A 13,962-nucleotide genomic window follows, 5' to 3' on the forward strand; every position below is an offset into this window, starting at 1 on the left:
ACCCTGAACAAGTAATTGCCTACCAGCTATGCCAAACGGACCACAGGTATAAACTGCTACAAATCTATCGATACATCTTTTCACCTAATCTATCCCAGGGCACTCAAGCTTCAGTTCCTAACCAGCACTTCCATTCACCGGCCTAGAGGCAAATACAACTGAACCCCAATGCAACACCAGAGGACCCTGGCCTCTGCAGGTTAAAATGGGGAGCTGGTGACAATGGTCTCACATAGGCTCCAACCACCAAAGCACATGGAAAGCAATGGTAGGGCCTGCTCCTCTCCACCTCCCTGGATGGCTGTGGTTAGGCCACAATGGCCAGGCACCAACTTTGAAGTACCACTACCTGATCGTTCCTCATCAGCTACACTCAGACTACGTATTCTAACCTTAGCACCTCGCTCTCTGATGCCCTTCACTTTGATTCTTCCTGTCTACCCAAGATTACAAACCCTGCCCTCTCCAAGATCAAATACACCAAGTCCTCATGTACCAGGGAAATGTTAATATACATCACACAGACACCCAGCCGCCAAAGTTCTTCTCCTCGGTAGGCTATAAATGCCTGGCCATGGCACCTGCATGGTTTCTCTACACGACACACCATCGCTGCTACTCCTCTCCACCGGCAAACTTCTGCTGCAGTCAAGAACCTAACACACTTGCTCGCTCTAACTCTCGCTTTCCTCCAGCAGAATGGCCGTGAATCATCTCTCCCAGGAGCACCCCCAGGCCTGGCCCTGGGGCGTAGCCATGTACACGAACCTACACTACCACTGCTGCTACGAGAGGGAGCACCTGTTCGAGAAGCTCCTCACACCAAGTGATGTGGGGAAGCTCAACAGGCTGGTGATCCCCAAGCAGCATGCCGAGAGGTACTTCCCCCTCGGCGGCGACTCTGGCGACAAGGGCCTGATCCTGTCTTTCGAGGATGAGGCTGGCAAGCCATGGCGGTTCCGGTACTCGTACTGGACGAGCAGCCAGAGCTACGTGCTCACCAAGGGCTGGAGCCGGTACGTCAAGGAGAAGCGCCTTGATGCCGGCGACGTTGTGCACTTTGAGGGGATGCGTGTTCTTGGCATGGGCGACCGTCTGTTCATTGGTTACAGGCGCCGCGGTGAGAGTGCAACGGCGGCAGCGGCATCACCACCCGCTGTGCGCATAGCGGCGGCCGCGCAGAGCGCCGGAGAGCAGCAGCCATGGAGCCCAATGTGCTACAGCACATCAGGCTCGTACCCAACCAGCCCGGCCAATTCCTATGCCTACTACCGTCACTCAGTGGACCATGATCGCAGCAACATGCACCATGCAGGTAAAAGAATGAAAACTGAAAAGTAAAGGAAAGAAAAAAGCACTGCCCTCTTACACCGTTTCTGTTGAACGATCGCAGGAGAATCCCAGTGGGACAGAGACAACAGGAGTTGCAGTGCGGCATCAGCACCGTCGAGGCAGCTCCGGCTGTTTGGCGTGAACCTCGACTGCGGACCGGAGCCAGAGCTGGAGACAGCAACGGCAATGTACAGCTACATGCACCAGAGAGCCTACGCTGCAACATCTCCACTGCCCAATAACTGATAGTACTGCAAAACAACGCATCATAAACATTCCTCTAGCTAATAACGAGTTAGAACTCGATATGACAGAGGCAGTCCATAACATGATGAGGAGATCTGAGGTCATGCTTGAAGAATCCAAACAGCCAAGTGGTTGCTAGCAGCCTGGTATTACTTGCACTAAGTGACAGGTCTGAATTGACCTGTGGAGGAAAAGGAAGGAAGTGGAGAGATTTCTTGTTTCCTGGGCAATCTTCCTTCCATCCCCAGACTCCTTTTGCTGTTTTATTTCTCTTTTTCCTTGGCTTCAGAAACCCTACTTACTGTGCGGGATCTGGCAGCAGACATGCGTGGGAGGTTTCAGGAAGCATCAAGTTGAAAAGGAGAGGAGGGGGAGACAGGCAGAGATGTGTATGTATGTGTCATCTGTACCTGCGTGGGTCCAAGAACAAACTGTGAAGTTGATGTATCCAGACCTGCCTCTTGAAGAAACAAAGCAATATCCCCATGGGGATTTTGCTCTCTCCCCCTTCTCCTCTCTTCTACTGTTCTAGAGTTCAAGCAATCGATTGGTGGTGCACTGCTTTCACTTCACGCAATCCATAGCTTCACATAAAAGGGTAAGCAGGGAGTGCGAAAGCAATGTATTCCACCTTTTCTTAAGAAACAACATTAGTGTAGGAATGTTGCTTTGGAAAATGTTATAGGAGAAATTTGCCCTTTCAGAGTTATGCCCAAATTTGTGTTGTTTCCTCACCCACAATTGCAATTGTTGTTGCAAGCATGCAGAAATTTGTGTTGTTGGCGACATGAGACTCGAGGAGTTGAACTGTTCAAGTGGGCTTTCTCTTGAATCTAACAGTTCTCGAAGGGTACTTTGGCCCATTTATTAGAAAAATAAATAGGTCAAACAACAAAGTAACAGTCAATGGTTAGTTTGGCTAATGGACGTAACAGAATTGCATGGAAGGCAGGTTTTACGAACTGTTTGGCAGAGCTTACAGACTAGTTTTTAAAGTGGAATAAGAGGAATTGCTTGGCAGAGCTTACAGACTAACTTCTAGAGTGGAATCAGAGAAATTTTATTAAATAATAGTTTACAATTTTTAGCTCTCAGGATGATTATACGAGAGTGATCTATAAAATGAATTAGATATTAGAAGCTAAAAAAATTATTCATTTCACTCAGAGAATCATTTTCTCTATAGAGTTCACTCTAAAGAATCATTTTCAGCTACAGAATTACTTTTCCCAGAGAATTATTTTCTTTAAAGATTTGAATCAGGAAGAACCCTACTAAACAGACTCATGTAAATTTCTAGTAGCTCAGAGAGAGAAGATGAGCAGAATTGATGATAGACAAGCGAATGACACTCAAAATAGTGGCAAATATGGGATCCATAGTGGTAATTACGAAGAAAAAATTGCAAACCTCCGATGTTAAAGAAATGATGGGGCATAAGCGATGCCGACACCTGGGGATTTCCATGTCCTAATTTTTAAGTCCGGTCTCCACCTTTTTGTTCCCTCGGGAAGGAAAGGCTCAACAAAAGTTTAAGCGTGCAAGTTGGTTCAATTTGCATAATAAGGGTAGTTTGTTTGGGTATTTGTTTTTTATAAGTCTAAAGTTCAAATAAATAGTTTTTTTTTCTAGCTATAGTTTCTGAAAAACAAAATCAGTCTTTACTACTACAAAAACTATAAAAGTTAGAAGCAATCTTTTGCTGACTTCTACTAGCAGCAAGTTTCTGAAGAAGCAGCATCTTGTAGAAACTCGAATAAACAGGCCTTAAGAAAAGACCAGCTAAGTTGACGGTCTAAGAGGCAAAGTTTGAGAATCTCTCCGAGATACCTTGGCTAGTGGAGGTGGTTATCACACAGTCAATCAAAATTTGATTCTCACCTTTAACATATTAATGCTAGAGTGGGCGTCTCTCTCCTAATCGAGTTTTTTTAAGAGGCAAAGTTTAGACATAAAATAACACAAAACTCCAATAAGCATCAAGATTCCTTACAGCCTGTATCAAAAGAAAAACAGAGAACTGTCTCCTGCTTTTATTGCCTATGTAAAGAGAAGGAAAAAAAAAAGGCTTTACGAGGCTAACAACATGTTATTATTTAGGGCAGTCAATAGAACAAAGTAGATACCTAGAGACGTACGACCTAACTAAACTGCCTACCTAGCTACTCTTAACCGAGGGCGAGCTGCAGTTAGCTATATAAAATTTACTGTAGTGTCTGCTTGTGAAACAGATCAAAGCTAAAAACAAATACATGTAGAATCTAGATTACAAAACTAATAAATAGGTCACAAAATTCGGTGGCACTTAGTTCTTGTGTAAAGACCTTCCTTGCAATACTGCAAGTAGCCTGAGAGGTCAGTATTTGCTATATATGGATACAGAAACAGAGACATAACTACTAAACAAAGCCCTAGAGAATTGAATTGATTAATGGAACAGTGACTATTCAGGTTTCAGATTCATCTGAATAGGAGTTGCAGCAACTGTGGTAATGATGGTTAAACAAGTAGGTTAACAACCGTATTGACAACAAGATTTCCTGTCTCCTTACTAAGAAGTCTAGAGCACAAGCCATGTGCAGGGGTTAGCTTTCCTTAGTGGCAGAAGATGAACCTTATCCTAGGGTTACATGATTAAGACTTTTGAACACCAAATAGTTTATCTTAACATTTGCGCGCAAATGGGGCATGTGCCATAACGACAAAGTAGATTCACCCTACTTAACACATGCCGAGGAAAAGAAAAAATATGAGAGGGGTGCAACTATAAAGTACAATCTAACCACGTCATCCATGTAAAATATGCTTAGAAATCTTCAACATTTACATTTTGATTTTCAACCTAGCAGTTTCATTGCATACTCACTGCCTTAGATGCAAAACATGGGCCTACCAAAGAAAGAATACATATGCACTACCATGATGGTGGGGCACTAGAAGTAACCATCACAAGATTTAACAGCCACCCAAGATAAGGATGCATCAGAGATATAAGAGATGGTCCCCATGAGCAAATGGGTAGCAGAGGCCCGATCCACAAACTTGGGCATAGGGGGCCAACTCAGACTGGACCAACAAAATGCTAGCCATGATACATCCATCGGGCATCAACCATCAATTTCCTTGTTTTCTAAGAAGCCAGTGTTTTGGGCGGTTGGAATAGATAAGAACTATTAGTTAGAGATAAGTTAGTAGTGTAATTATATTTAGTTAGAGATAACATTAAAAATAAGTTAAGTTGGATTTGAATTAGGACTCTCTATACTGGTTGTCTGACTATATATACATGGCACCAGTTATGATTATAATTTTTTTTTGACAAACCTAAGAGGAATTAGGTAGCATTATAAATAAAAATAAATAAGAACTTAAATTTACGTTGAAGAGAACTCGAATATGAGTGATCTAGGCGTACATCTAAACCTTCAACCAACTGAGCTGAGCTAGGCTCAGTTCTTGCCATCCATGATTAAGAAATCAATCAACAAAGAGAAATCATTTAGTTTCCAATCATCTTCTCCTATGCCTCCCCTAATATTCTTAATCTCCCAAATCCATAGTCTAATCTCTATCCTAGCAGCCAACCGGTTGTCCTCCCGATAGGTGTTGATCCTAACATTTGGTATCAGAGATACTAGATTTCGAATTCGACGAGAGTGCTAGCTATCAAGTCATGGACGTCCTGGCCAAGGTAGTGGCTAATCTGCGGAAGAGCGTGCAACAACAAATTTGCAAATTGGCGTAGTAGGTGGCTGCCATATCTTCACAGTAGGGCGCCATGTCTTCGCATCAGGTCGTGGTTGACAAGAGGCTCGCGGAGGTGGAGAAGCGCTCGTTGGTAACTGCTAATCAGGTGGTTGCGCTATACAACAACACATCATCCGTGCAACAATCACAGCTGCAATAGACGCGTGAGGTAGTTTTGTGCATCAGTTGTTGCTGGCGAAGCAAGAGATGGTGTTTGTGCAACAACAGCCACCATCGGCAATGATGCAAGCTCCAATGCCTCAGCCTCCAATGGTGCTTGCGCTGATGGGCCCCGACTACTGACTTGACCTCGATAATGGCTTCGTGTCTTCCCCAGCAGTGAAGGTTAAGGACCCAACGGGCGATCCTCCAACGGTGAGGGTGAACGTCCCCACCAAGTTCAAGCGTCAGTTCCAGGAGTTTGAGAAGCTACAAGTCACCGACAACGCCACCATGAGGACGACTAACTACAACAACGACGGTGAGCCATATGACGTTGGCTGACGATGGAATTCAAGCTTGCCTACCCTGTGTTTCAGCTCGAGGATGAGTTGTTTGCCGAGGGAGGGAGTAATGTTATGGGCGGATGGAATAGATAAGAACTATTAGCATTGTAGCTGTGGTGTTACTGTAGCACACATCATTTTAGATTAATTAGAGATAAGTTAGTATTTTAAATTAGATTCAGTTAGAGATAAATTAGAATTGAATTTAAATTAGAACTTTGTAGGGCGACTATTTGTACACGGCACCAGCCGTGATTAAGAAATCAAGAAACAAAGATGAATCAATTTAGTTCTTAGTCCTCTTGTCCTATGTCTACTCTAATATTCTAAGTCTTTAAAATCTATAGTCTAATTCCTATTTTAACAGCCGACGTTACCTAGCTATCTTCCCGGCTAATGTTTACCCTAACACCACTACCTTCATCAGCGTCATGAACAAGAACGTCAACAGATCTTTGATTTTTTTTTAATAAGAAATGCCTCAAGCCCTCAAAATAGACTAATTGGTAATCATGACAGAGAGGATATGGCAGTAAGGAAATCACAATCATATTTAATTGTGAGCAATGAAAGTATGACAAGGTTTTCCAAAAGGAAAAAAGGCGTATTGAATGACATAGTTCTTTTTTTTTTAAAAAAAACGTGTGTTTGGAAAATGGAAACAGCTACATGTTACTAGATAATGGAAAGCAGAGCTAAAAGTGTTTGGCATTATTTCCAGTATATTCTTTACTCCTTACCATGCTGGCGCTAAGCCACAGAAAGGTAGACAATTATTGATGCAAAATTGAAGTTAAATAAAAAAAATGTACAGTCCATAAGATAAGAGTTTCAGGGACACTTCGTTGACAATAGCTTAAGCCAGAAATCAAGCTAAAGGCAATACGGATATAAAACCTAGATGAGCATGTTTAGTGCCAATGCAACACTTTCCCAATAAAAATGATGTCCAACAAAGATAACGAAGCGCAATATAAAAATTTAATTAAGTTCTAAATTTAAGGAACTGTGGAGGACATAAATTTTGCTCACATAAAATTTAAATAAAAAGGAAGAGCATGCACCTGAGCAAAGGAGAACGTAACAGCAATTTCCAAAGCTCGTCATTTTTGGAGTAGAAACAAAAATGAGGAGGATAAAATCACAAGGGAGCTATATATCCAATGTGTGCATCGATTGGTGCAGTTCAGTAACAGTATCCAGTGAGTCGCATTGAATCCCTCTTGAGGCTCTCAAATAAACAAAAGCAGAGGGAAAAAATAAGGGAAAATGCAAATCCCCCCCCCCCCCGGGCAAAAGTCACTTTTATTTTGACTTTTCCTCCCAAAAGTTGTTTTGTTGCAAAAAAACTCTTCAAATGTTTGATTTTATTGCAAAAACACTCCTAAAAATTCAAAAAAAAAATAAAAAATCACAAAAGATCTAAAAAAACTATAAGGCTTTTGTAAAAAAAAATTCAAAAACAATATCCTTTGCATCATATTCAATGGAGAGGAAGTTTGAAAAAAAAGAAAAACATGCAGCTCATTTATTAATTCGAGTTAAATGTATAGTTAATTATTTATTAATCCAAAAATCATGAAACCAATTTTTTACTCTTCTTACATGATCCTCTATCTTCTAAAAATACATGAAATCTTGAAATAGTTATTGTAACGTGCAAGATTGAGTAAATGTGTTGCAGATAGATTAATTCATAACTAATCCATAACACCTCCAAAATTAGTGAAACCACTTTTATTAGTTTATTTAAATAATTATTTGTGTAGGAAAAATAATGGTAGACATGAAAAAGTTAAAATAACATGAGTTAATAAATGAGCTGCACATTTTTCTTTTTCTTTTTTCCAAACTTCCTCTCCATGAAATATGATGCAAAGGATATTTTTTTCAAAAAAACTTCTCAGAAGGTCTTAGAATTGTCACTAGTTCTTTTAGAATTTGTTTGTGATTTTTTTTTATTTTTTTGAATTTTTGGAGGGTTTTTTGCAATAAAGTCAAACTTTTGGCGGTTTTTTTTACAATAAAACAACTTCTGGGGGGAAATCAAAATCCAAGTGACTTTTGGGAGGGTTTTTGCATTTTTTTCCAAAAAAATAAATCCAACTTCGACATGCACTTCCACAAAACCAAAATTTGCATAGCTAAGAAAACACAGGCTTATGATAATAACACAACTACTGTACATTATGGAGATCAGTTCAGAATTCAGATGATTAAGGGCAATTTGTTTCAACTTGCAAATTACAGATCGTGATCACAATCTGCAAGCTAAAATTATAAAAGTTGAATTGCATAATTCAATCCTTATATTATAATAATCCAATAATCTATCTTCCATCAGCTTTTGCAGATTGTACAATCAAACTTTTACAATTCAACTTTTATAATTCAGTTTTTTACGATCTATAATTTATAAGCTGTTTTTCATAATTTACAGCTGAAATAAACAAACCCTAAGACCCACACCTGTGCTTCCATCTGCTACGCACAATTCGGATGATAGTGCTGATATTACACCAAATGGGATCAGTAGCATGGCATTATTGACTTGGATGACGAACCTGTCAGTATAGGTCCTGACATACATCTTTAGAGCAGCAGTGTCACTACTCACGTGACAATAATTTGCTACATGATGAGAGTACCACTGGAAGGTGATTGCTGTTCCTCATTCAGTCCTCATTCAGCAGAAGTCCCCACGTGTACAGTAATCTAGGTTGCAATCTTCAGGAAGCAATGGATTCTACACAGATCATGAGATTCTTGGTATATGAGGACTTAGGAGGCAAGCTGACTAAACCAAAAGCAAGGGGCCAACTTTTCACTGTGCTGCTGAAGTATACTTCTTTAGGCAATCATCTACATCCTGCAAATCACATCTGCGTTAATCCTGTGAGCAAATTTTCTTGGCTCAAAGTAAATTTCCTCCGATTTATTAGGCATCGATGGCTTGGACCCATATAGACATCCACTTAACAATTTGCCACACACCAGTGCACCAACTGATGAAACAACACCTGCACAGACATCTCACTTGCCGTTGAGGCACCACAGCACAAGTCATACACACACAGCGAGACGAAAATTTAGCAAATTCATACCAATACTTCCCCACGAAGAACCCTCCTTTGACAGCACCCCTGTTGCCTTACAACCCAAATTCAGTCCATTGTCAGGTAAAAAATTCCTTCTACCTCGCCCGAATCCTCACCTTACACTTACAATCTCCCAAATTTTCAGAATTCTAGCTAGAGAAAGCAACAGCATCGTGAGAACCCGCTGGACGACATCTACAGTCCGTGGAGGAGGAAACAGACGATCGCGGGTTAGCTTGGGCCTTGGCCAGCTAGAATTTAGGCCTTTAGGTCAGACTAAGATGTGGCCGAGATTCTGTATTTTCTATCCAGGAAAATACTTCACATAGAAATGGAAAAGAAAACACACCTACAAAATACTACTCTGAGAAAAATCAGAGGCCCAGTAGTTACATGACTTCCTCTCTCATAAAAATGGAAAATAAAACTCGCATACAAAATATTTCCTCTAATGATAAATACATGTTGTTTTGGATAAGATATGGTCACCAATGCAGAGTTTTGAGTACTATTTTCTATAGAAGTTATTTAGAATAATCAATTGAATTTATAATATTATTAAAGAATTTTTAAGACAAATCTACACATGATTTTAAGATTTCCAAACTAAATATTCTGAAATATATTGTTAGCCAAAGTTTTAAAAGTTTGACTTGACATTTTTCAAAATAGCATGTATTTATGACTAGGGGTATACTCATCTCACTCGTTGCATCACTTGGGCACTACTCCATTTTCCTGTTGAAAACGATGCTTCGACTAAGAAAGTGATGAAACAAAATAGATCATGGACCCAAATTAATTATCGGTAGCATCCCCGTGCATAATTTTCCACTGACAGTTCATGAAGAGTTTGAGACTAAATCATTTTTCCAAGAAAATTATACATGAAAGATTCCACTCAGGTACACCCAGTCAATCTAACCTTTCGTTATCAACTGTTCATGCAAGTTTTCAGCAAATAAGATATAAGATATATATATATATATATTTCTATACTCCTAGGAGTATGTACTCCCACATGCAATATACCACCTAAACAAACACTTTATACTCTTTTATCATTTTTAGTATACTCTAATACTAATTCTAAGATACTCCAATATGAGTTGTATGAAAAAAAATCAATGTTAGCCTTTCATTTTTGCTATATACTCTTTTTTATACATAAAAGAAGTATACACGCAAATTATGATAAAAATCATAGAATTTCATAAAAAATTTCGTGGGATTTGTATTGTGGTATCTTATAATTACTAATGAAGTATATTTAAAGTGATAAAGAAGTATAACACACGTGTAAAAGTGGTATATGAGAGGTGGGAGTACATACACCCAGGAGTACATACTAGTTTTCCTATATATATATATATATATATATATAGGAAAACTAATTTGTACTTTCGTAAGTATATACTCCAGTTTGATTATAGTTGGTCCAATTATAACTGAAATATATACTATCTTTTAAGTATGCACTATTTTTTAATATGTATATACTATTTTCTAATATATGTATATATATGCTATTTTTTAAAATGTACATATTTTTTTCTAAACCCTATTAGACAGGGAGTATGTGCATTAGGAGTACAGAAAAGACAATGACAGGCCGAATATAAAATCTTCAAACACGAGTCAATCGGAACCCCGGAATCTCCACCAATACGACCTCGTTGTCCTGCCGTCCTCACATTCTGATCCTCTCTTCACCAGGACAAATTTCTCGACACCCTTTTCCTCGTTGAAAAAGGAGTAGACAGCAACACAACACAGGTAGCCTTCACATTCTCAGATTCCCATAGCTGCCCTATCTTCAACTCCTTCCATCCCTCGCACGCTTGCGATCTTCCCAGGAACTCGCCGGAAGACCACGACGCCGGACGAGCCACAGCGCGATGGTGAGGATCGACGGTCGGCTGCGCATACGCACACGTCGTCCGCCGGCTCCTCTGTCACATCGAAATCCAAGAAAGGTTAGCCGAGAATCCTGCCTGCTCCGATGCATGGCTATGCTCCCCTCTTTTCGCTTCATCTTCTCCGCGTGTGCCTTTCATTCTTTGTTTCATTTTCATATGTAAACCGGCCCTAGGAAAAGATCATAGTACCTTTTCTTGCATCGTTTCATGCTCATCTCGACTCCGCGAAGACGATCGGCTTTTGGATTCCCGCGTGCGTTTTCAGTTTCCACGCCGCGCTTTTTCAGAAAGAGATGGCCATTTGGGAGTTGCAGCGTTCCTGGGTGCTGCTGAAGCCTCTGGTTTTTGCCGCTGCCACCGAGCTGAAACACAGAGCTGTACATCCACGCGTAGCTCTTCGCTTTCATCTGACAGCGACGTGAACACCTGATCTACGGCATGGTTAGGTCATGTTGCCGATGGATGATCTACTGATCTGAAGCGCAGGTCACCGAGTTAGGCATGTACGTAATCTGCAGCATTCTTCAGACGCCATTGCTTGCGATGCATGCAATCTGCAGATTACAGACATGTTGAGTTCGGTTTGATCGAGCACTCAGGCGATCTTTCTTGACGCTTGTCTGACATTGAAGATGCAAACACGTACGAGTATCTGTTTGGCTGTTTCTGATTACAGAAACTGTCATGCGTAACGAAGAAATTAAATGTGAACATCTCAAGTAATATCTTCGAGAATTAATCAACATTTTAGCGTAATTAGCCTTCACTGCAGAGATGTAAAAGAAAGCGTGCAGTTTTCAATTTTGGACATCACACTCACTGCGTGTCATGACAGGTATCTGAAGTTTCTATTGGAGTTTTAGGGGTTTCTCTTTAAAATTCGAATTTGAATTGAAGTCAAATTTGAATTTAAGAAAATTCCAGTAATTGAAGAAAAAGGGGCAAAAAAGAGAAAAAGAGGTTGATCTCGGACCGGTGAACCGCATTAAGGCCCAAGTGGCCGAGCAGCCCACCAGGCTCGGACACCCCTTATCCCCTCACGGGAGGCTTCTATAGAGGATGGCGGCGACGGTTGCTCTCCCTAGGCTTATCTTCTTTTTGAGCTCCACTCTAGTGACTTCCTCTTCCTGTCCTTCGGTTGCGCTTGTTCGGCTCCACTCATTTGCATGGTAGTGCCCTAAAGGATCGAGATAGCAACATAGAGGGGGTGAATATACGTTTTTCAAGATTAAAACAGAACTGCACAAGTTGGTCGGATGTTCCGATCTAGGTGGCCGGATATTCCGATGAGTCCGAAAATTTCGATGGATACGATCGGAACTTCCGATCTTGCTGAACTTGAACCTTAGCTAGATCTACTAGAAATGATGAGTTAAACTGCAAAATGCTAGATGAATGAGGGTATGATGTTACTGAATATAAGGTAGAACAAGCTAGCACAAAGTATAACTCAAGATAGAAAGGTAATTGCTCAAAAACACATAAAGGGGAGAAATAACCGAAAGTGGAGACATGCCAAATTTATTCCCGAAGTTTAGAATCCTTGAGGGGATCCTACATCTCCATTAAGAGGCTCGGTCACACTTGAGTAAAGTCTCTTTTAACTCTTTTCCTCTTGAGGTTACACAAAGAACTCATCGGCATCCTTTGGTATATCTTTTCTTGCAAAGACAAAATCTGGCCTTCACAAACATCTCACGACACACCACGAGTGAATCGGTGGCTCGTGAGTGACTCCTAGCCGTCTAGGAGACCTCAATCTTCAAAAGTAACAAATGCACACAAAGAATACTTAGAGATGAACCCTAGTGCTCAAATATTTCAAAGCTTCTCACTATGACTCAAATCTTCCTCTCAAATCTCTCACCTATGATTGAATCACTAAGAATGGAGAGAGGAGAGGTGAAAAGTTGCTCAAGATGTGTTTCACATGAGTATGGAAGCAGCAGCCAGCTTGGGAGAAGGTGGAGGGATATTTATAGGGAACCTCCAAAAACTAGCTATTATGTGCCTTTTTTAGCTTATATTGGAACTTCCGATTAGTGTAAAATAATAGCGTCGACCCACTTCACCCAAACCAAAACTGAAAATCTTGCTTTTCATGGTTCTCATCTCTGCAAGTAAACAACACATTGGAACTTCTGACCTCACAATCGGAATTTTTTATCGATAAAAATAACTCCAACACTAGAACCCAACATATCAGAAAATCGGACATTCCGACTAACATTGGAACTTCCGATCCAAAGGAAATCAGAGAACCCAAGAACTCTATAGATGAGAAAGTCGGACATTCTAAACTATATCAGAACTTTCGACCTCTCGACCGGAACTTCCGATCCCATTAAATCCAAGAACCCCATAATTGGGAATATCAGACTTTCCGACCCAATCGGAACTTCCAATATCTGGACTGGAACTTCGACCCGACTAACTTTTTCCAACCCGGTGTTCGTGTTATGAGTGGTGTCTCTCATTTCCAAGGATAACCTTTTGAGTACTAAGTTCATAGCAAAGCTTTCAACGTTGCATCCATCTTAATAGTACAACATTCCTACACTCAAATCAAAATAAAATGCTATAACTTTAGGAATAACCAAACATGGTCTTCTTTCTTCAATTTTGGGGGTCACCAACATCGTATAGCTTTCATCATTGGGACTTTTACCAATTCAAATACTCAGTGAATATATTAGTCCCTTAATCGCTTATCGTCAATCATCAAAACCCACTTAGAGGCATATATGCACTTTCAATCTCTCCCTTTTTAGTGATTGATGACAACACGATTAATGCTTATAAGAGATATAGTGAGCTCCTCCTAAAAGTGTGCATTGTGAGAAATTAAGATTTTGAGAGAGCTCCCTTTATATCTTGACATTCGTAGGTTGCAAGTGTGTGAACATGTGCGATATTGTGGCATAAATGAATATGGAATCATAAAAGCATGTCATCTCACATATATGAAATAAAATTGCATATGACATGGCAGTACACATTATGAAGCGTAAATAAACATATGGCATATCATCCACAAGACATAAAGGTAGCACATTACATTACACTAGCACAAATAGAGTTCTTACAATAATTAAACAAGGTTCAAAAATTAAA

At 40.3% G+C, this 13,962-nt stretch overlaps 1 protein-coding gene across 1 annotated transcript; it reads left to right on the plus strand.

Annotated features, from left to right (window-relative positions):
* Positions 1 to 245: 245 nt before the first annotated feature.
* LOC133886163 (B3 domain-containing protein Os11g0156000-like) lies at positions 246 to 2,311 on the plus strand. The gene is made up of 2 exons (XM_062325899.1): positions 246 to 1,315; positions 1,394 to 2,311. Exons 1-2 carry the CDS (start codon positions 700 to 702, stop codon positions 1,576 to 1,578), a joined length of 801 nt encoding a protein of 266 aa, XP_062181883.1. The 5' UTR covers positions 246 to 699; the 3' UTR covers positions 1,579 to 2,311.
* The last annotated feature ends 11,651 nt before the right edge of the window (positions 2,312 to 13,962 follow it).

The sequence above is a fragment of the Phragmites australis genome, chromosome 12, assembly GCF_958298935.1.
Source record: "Phragmites australis chromosome 12, lpPhrAust1.1, whole genome shotgun sequence".
Classification (NCBI taxonomy): Eukaryota; Viridiplantae; Streptophyta; class Magnoliopsida; order Poales; family Poaceae; genus Phragmites; species Phragmites australis.